The 7494-nt window shown below is 34.7% G+C and overlaps 1 protein-coding gene across 1 annotated transcript; it reads right to left on the bottom strand.

The window, feature by feature from the left end:
* Positions 1-292: 292 nt before the first annotated feature.
* Positions 293-4759, bottom strand: LOC116023589 (L-tryptophan--pyruvate aminotransferase 1-like). Its single transcript, XM_031264592.1, has 5 exons — positions 4635-4759; positions 2168-2755; positions 1153-1448; positions 761-965; positions 293-475 (listed from the first exon to the last, which is right to left on the bottom strand). The coding sequence occupies exons 1-4, from the start codon at positions 4757-4759 to the stop codon at positions 763-765; spliced, it is 1212 nt and encodes a 403-aa protein (XP_031120452.1). The 3' UTR covers positions 293-475; positions 761-762.
* Between the last annotated feature and the right edge of the window lie 2735 nt (positions 4760-7494).

Raw genomic sequence — 7494 nt, forward strand, 5'->3', positions numbered from 1 at the left:
CACCAAAACGACGTCGTTTTACGTACGTGGTGCACATTGCTATGTGCATCGTGGTGCAGGGTATAACGATTGGGCAACTTGTTACCAACCTCTCACACTAGCCCTTCTGACTTCTGAGATTTACCCCACGGCCCCATGCAATAAACTTTTTACTCAATTTAACTTGGGCCAATATAAAAAAATAATAATAATAAAACAAAGTTTACTAAATATTTTTAAAAACATAATACAAGATTGCCTTCGCATAAAAGATGTTCTAACTTTTTTAAGAGTCTAAATAGTAAATAGAATGGGAAACCCAAACTATTAAATCCAAATACATACCGAAAGCACAAAACCAAAACAATTGCAAATATTAAGAAGAACATTCTAAGTTTCATAATATTAAAAAAGAAACTTCAAGCCGCCAGAACCACCTTCGCATTGAACTATTTGGATTTCTATATATCTGAGCAGCATTCCTATTATTCCATTCCTGCATATGCCACATCAAATCATATAATATTGTTAGAGTTCTATACCAAAAAAAAAAAAAACACTTAGATGTGCATATACAAAAAAAATTAAGAATAATATTATAACGTATAAAAGTAAGACTAAAATAATTAATAATGTGTCAATTACTATGTAGTGTGATGACACATCTGTTATCATTTCAGATGTGTTATTATCAATTGGGGGCATTGATTCTTCGGACTGAAAAAGATTGAGAAAGTATATATATAAAACAAATGATAAGAAAAGATTATTTTGTCATTACTTTTATTCATAATTAAGATCGTCTGTCCCTTGGATGATTGATAGCCTTTGTAAAAGGAGGTTGAACTCCTCATCCTTGGACACCAAACTTATCCTCGCAAATTGTTTGCCGACACCAAACTTTGTTCCACCTCTACCAAGAATCTTATGTTTCTTCAACACCTCCGCACAATCCTCCTCACCCTTAGTCGCAATCCACGCAAAAGCTGTTTTAATTTCACAACAAACAACGTAACCCCAAATATCAAACCTTAATTCTTGTTTTCAAAGTTAATTAATTGAATTAATTAATTAACTTGCCTGTACAAAGATCTTGCGGTCTGTGACTCTCCCAAATGGAAGGTCACATGTTAGTAGTACTAAAAAAATATTAAGATAAAAATAATGTGTTACCCGGAACGGTGTCGGTCATGTCTTTGGCAAAACGGCAATACTGAGTAGGGTATTTTAGGAGGGTGAAGAGATCAGCAGCCTTAACAACCTCTCTCAACCTGTTCCATCTTTCCTTCAAGATATTCCTGCTAAACACAAAGAAGTTCTCAATGTCGGCGCCAGTTGAGCAACTGTCAGAAACCGTTCCCAGGATCTTAGCGGCTCTGAGTTGAGAATCCTTTGACACTCCAATCGTGCTAACCTCCATGAATTTTATCATCTTCTTTGCCACTTCTTTATCCTTCACAAGTGCCCAACTACATACAGTTGCATGCAGATCGGATAGAATTAAGATCAATTATAGTATAACTAATTTAAAGCTGAAAGCTTAAAAGTCAGTAGCTATTAGTATAAAAATAAGTTATTACCTAACAGAGTTTATAACTTATTGGAAAATACTTTTTCTCCTTCATGATTTTTCTCTCCGAATTTTCTTCCATGATGTGCTTTCATGCCAATAAATTGACTGACCATACCACTAATTAAAAAATAAATTTAGCTACCTATCATGATGCCATATTAAGAGGAGAGTTTTTAGGGGAAATACATGAGGGATTTATACCATTGTTCTAATTTATTTGGAGCTAAAAATAAAGAGAAAATGGTCAAGTAGGATTTTGAACTTTATTAAAAAAGTCAATTAGATCCTTAAACTTTCAAAACTTGCAGTAAACTCATAAACATGTTATTTTTGAGAATTGAAACCTAGAAACCGGTTGGTGACCTATAATTGCATGTCACTAGAGTTCCGACGAACCTCCTACAAGTTTTCGGCGTTTGGTTGTAGATATTTGATGCCGGATACTTGCTGGAGGTTCACCGGAACTGTAGTGACCAGCAATTATAAGTCACCAACTAGTTTATGAACTTCAATGCTCTAAAGTAATATGAGTCTAATTGATATTTTGAATAAAATCAGAGTCTATTTGATTCTTTTTCCCTAAAATAAACTATTATTAAAATAAGGTATGCTTACCCGATTCTTGATCCGGCGTGGCCAGTGCACTTTGAGAAGGTGAAGAGCATAAGGTGATGGTTAGCCGGAGCGGTGATTGGGGTGAAATGTGGCCAGTAATAAGCCAGATCATACACAACGCTTCCATGAGGCCTATTAACCACCGCTTCTCTGATAACCCCATCAGGATTGTTCGGAGTGGTTACAAGCTCAATAAACGGCTCATCATCCCTCTCAAAACTCCGGGCATCTCCGCCCCATTCGAAGCGCCTCGATCTCACCAAGTCAGTAACCTCAGGATACGCAGAATAGTACGGAGCGGCACACACAACGGTGGCGGCGGCGTCCGGCGGGGAAAGAGCGTAAAGCGCCGCCTGAATAAGCTGGCTCGAACCGGTCCCCACCACAATGTAATATTGGCCTTCCTCAATTGCGACATTGCCAACAATGGTGTGAAGCCTCTTGATCTCTTGTTCCAGTTTGGGCTCCAAGAACCAACACAGGTTCTTGGGGTCGGAAAAGTAGCTTAGTGATTGGCTTCCGAGCAGCGTCACTGCGCTCCTCTCTCTCATCTTTTCCCAGTATGCCTCGAACATTGTTGGGTCTCCACTGCAACACAACACTCAACATCAGTTCTACTACCTAATTTTACTTCATTAATCAAACTCTACGACAAATTTAGATGAGAAAGTATAGTATTTCCTTATACATATAAGGATTAATTATTACTGGATGTTTGATTGGAAAGAGGGAATTATTGATGAAATGAACTTAATCCCGTGAGAAAAGAATTATTGCAACACAATAGTCAACAATATAATTAGTTCTAGTACGTGGACTCTCAAATTTTACTTTATTAATCAAATTTACTAATGCAGATTGGATAAGGGTATTTTCATCTTGTGAGTCTAAGAGAAAGTTGTCTATATCAAATATTTGAGAGTTGAGACTAGGGAGTAAAAGTTGAGAGTAAATAGGGGAGTACATACATATATAATTTCCTATACATACAACAATTAACTATTATGGGGCGTTGCCAAAGACCTTGTGGTCTAGTGGCACCCGGTGTCCCGGTTTACGCTCCCACATTGATTATGAACAAACAATAACAATAACAATAATAACAATAATAATAATAATAATAATAATAATAATAATGGCAAAGTAGTCATTTGGTGTGAAATTTTGGTTCTATGGGTGGTGGAATTCCAATTTCATAGAGATTCTAAAAATTGCAATTTCATGGTTGGAGTTCAACCAAATAGTAGAATTGTAAATTCGATGAAATTTGGTAGGAATGAAATTACAATTTCATCGTACCAAATGCCCCCATTAAAAAGGGTACGAGGGTTCATTTGTACTTTTACATTTCAAGCTCATAATCAATATTGTGTAATCATTTCTATATTTAATCGTTAAAAAGCAAGGTTGACAAATTTTTTTAACTATGTTAATCATGTGTATATTTAATCATCTTATGTCAAAGTTGACTCCTGCCCAATATAAAAAGTTACCGATCTTTTAATTGAGACAACTTTTTTTAAGCAAACATATATACACTATAATTTAATTACCATTTTCAATTAATTAATTAGAAAAATGCTATAATGCTCCTTGTAAAATGTTTGCATATTCCCAAAACATAAAGTCATAATTTGTTTTCTCACAAATTATACATGTGAATGAATGTATATTTTTAATAAAAAAAAAGTTGAAATACACAACTTTAAAATGTAACATTTGACCAAAAGTCCAAAACAATTAATACTATCAATTATAGTAATCTGAAATGAATAATAATACCAATCACTTCGATATGGAAAAATCTTTTGGTCATGATTTCTTACCTTTATCATTTGAGTCAAAGTTTTATGAGGATACATAATGTACATTATTTGAATTATTTAAACTAAAATTAAAAGTTCAACTTGAAATTTTAGTTAAATTTAATATTTTAGTGTTTTGTATTATTTTTTGTCGGATGGTATAAAAAATAATAATATTCAAATAATAAAATAATAAAAAAATTTAATCAATTTTTTTGGGTCCACCCAAGTTCCAAGCCAATCCGGATCAACAATATCACATATTTGAAATAAAATTCAAATCTCAATCCAATGAAACAAACTCCACTTCTTTGGGTGGAAATGGGACAATTCTTCACCCTAACCCCATAAGAGATAAGAGCAATTTAACTATCATATAAAAACACAGTTGTGAAAATTGATCTAGGCAGCAGCCCCGAAAGAGATAAGAATAATTTAACTATCATATAGAAACACAGTTATAAAAATTGACCTAGGCAGCCGCCTAGGCACTAAGCGCTTCTAGATCGCTTCTAGATCGAGGCAAATCACCCCTAGGCGGCCGTTTCAGCAGTCTTGTTTTGTTATTCTAACGCTCGACTAGCGCTTAGCATCTAGTATAAAAATGAGAATAATTTAGAGAATGCTTACAAAATTTGTTTTTTCAGAAATGAATAACTTACTGATCAAGATTGATAACCGCATCAGCAATGCTTTCTCCGATGCCATTTTTCCTGTTCTCGGGAGCAGAATTGTTAGAAGAAACCTCGGAGTGATTGATCTCAGAAGTTTGAACTGTCACGCCCATTTTCTCCCTGTTTTGTCGAGATAAACAATTTTTTTTTTTAATCTGCCTCTCTTATGCGTATATATATTGAGTAGGAAAAAGATAAAGGTTAATTTTTATTTAACTATGTTAATCATGTGAAAGTTATGTCAAAATTGACTCATGCAGTCATGCCCTATATAAAAAGTTATCGATCTTTTAATTGAGGCAACTTTTTTTTATTTTTTTTAAAAGCAAATAAATATACAGTATAATTTAATTACAATTTTTAATTAATTAATGAGAAATATGTTATAATGTTGCTTGTAAAATCTTTGCATGTTCCCAAAACATAAACTCATAATTTGTTTTCTCACAAATTATACAGATAAATGAATGAATATTTTTTAATAAAAAGAATAAAGTTGAAATACACAACTTTAAAAGGTAACATTAGACCAAAAGTCCAAAATAATTAATAATAACAATTATAATAGTCTTAAATGAATAATAATATCAATCGCCTCGATATAGAAAAATTTTCTCCCAAAGATTTGTCCATATCGAGGCGATTGATATTATTATGAGAATATATAAAGTACATTATTCGAATTATTTAAATAATAAAATAATTATAAAAATTTAAATCATTTTTTTTTTTGGGTCTACCCAATTTCCAAACCAATCCGAATTCAACAATATCACATATTTCAAATAAAATCACTCCAACGAAACAAACTCCACTTCCTTAGGTGTAAAAGGAGAAAATTTCTAGCCCCAGCCCCACAAGAGATAAGAGCAATTTAACTATCATATAAAACACTCTGTCAGTCAGTCTGCTAGACGGTCGTAAATATTCCTAGATCGAGGCGAATTACACCTTAAGCGATCGTTTTGGTCAAGTTAACTTGTCCAATTTGATTGAGTTAGCCGATTTAACTTGGTCGAGTCGACCTTGGTATTCAACCACTCGATTAGCGCCTACCGTCTATTGCAACCATACATAAAAATAAGAATAATTTAGAGAATGGTAAGACACGTATTTTTTTTTTTATTTTTTTTTTCAGAAATGAAGAACTTACTGATCAAGATTGATAAGCACATCAACCATGCTTTCTTCGATGCCAATTTTCCTGTTCTCGGGAGCAGAATTGTTAGAAGAAACCTCGGACTGATTGATAGCAGAAGTTTGAACTGTCACACCCATTTTCTCTCTGTTTTGTCGAGATAAACAATATATGTTTTTTAATCTGCTAATGTCCTCTACCTCTGCTTTGTTATATATTGAGTAGGAAAAATATAAATGCATTTAATTGTGATCATCATTTAATATATCAGAGAGGCACATTCTGCACATATGGTAAAAAGTAAAAACTAATAGTCTATCAATTGACAATAATTAAATACTAAAGAAAATTTATAGGAATACCATGAAATATGAAAATAATAAAGGAAATTTTATATTGATAAATCATAAATATACTCACCTGTTTTGTCAAGATCTCTCCAAAACCCAAAGTGAAATAATCTTTTTTTTCTTTTAATCTACTAATATCATATGCCTCTCATTTGTATATATATATATTGAGTAGGAAAGAGATAAATGTATTTAATTGTGATCATTATTTAACAGGGACAGAGTTATGTTATTTTCCGGTAGACTAATTGACATCACTAACATTTTGAGTTTTTATTCCAGATACATTTTGAAAATTTTAAAATTAACCTCATAAAAGAAAATACTTTTTTGAAAATTTAAAATTGACCTCATCTAAATATATAGAATTAGAGTTGATAGAATAAGGGCACACCCCTTACTCAATAGGGTGGTAGCTTAAGTAGCAAGTGAGCTCTCTTTGTAGAGAAGAATTTCGGGAGGATCCGGGTTCGATTCCCACAAGTGAAAATTCCCCTTGGGCCAACTCCCGTGCCTCCCGGACGGAGAAAAACCCGGTGGATTTACAAAAAAAAAGAAAAAAAGAAAAAAAGAGAGAGGATAAGGGCACACCTCACTAGTTAGACAAGCAATGCCAATAGAGTTGGTGTTCGGGCCAAATGCAGAAGAGGTACAACCAGTCAAATGAGTGCTCAGCGGACAAAACGAAGACCAATAAGCCGAAGCCGATCAAGAGATCTAAGCAACCCAACAGTCGACTAAGAGGTTTAGGCAGTCGACATGGGACGACACAGAACCTATGGGTAGTCACAGCCTAGTAGCCGATCTGGAAGGATAGGCAGTCGACATGGGACGACACAGAACCTATGGGTAGACACAGTGGAAGGCTAAAAGGGGTAGATTTGTGCAGGGGTGGAGGAATAGACCAAGTAAAGGGAGGAATCGCCACAGAACCTACGGGTAGTCACAACCTGGTAGTCGATCGGGAAGGATAGGCAGTCGACATGGGACGACACAGAATCTATGAGTAGTCACAACCTGGTAGCCGATCGGGAAGGATAGGCAGTCGACATGGGATGACACAGTGGAAGGCTAAAAGGGGTAGATTTGTGCAGGGGTGGAGGAATAGACCAAGTAGAGGGAGGAATCGCGCTTAGTAGGGGAAAAAGAGACAACTGGAGAGGCTGGTCTGAGGATGGTGAGTTAGGCAGACTCTGGCGAAGTAGTGGGGCACCTTCCATATTCAAGGAGGTTGAGGGCGGATCTTGTGAGGAACAGTAAGGTAAGGAAATAAGATCAAAAGCTAGGTTACCGAATTTGTTGCCTCTTATCCCTTGTATAAATAGGACCCTTTCACCTTGAAAAAGGTTAAGCTTTTTAC

The sequence above is a fragment of the Ipomoea triloba genome, chromosome 6, assembly GCF_003576645.1.
Source record: "Ipomoea triloba cultivar NCNSP0323 chromosome 6, ASM357664v1".
Lineage (NCBI taxonomy): Eukaryota > Viridiplantae > Streptophyta > Magnoliopsida > Solanales > Convolvulaceae > Ipomoea > Ipomoea triloba.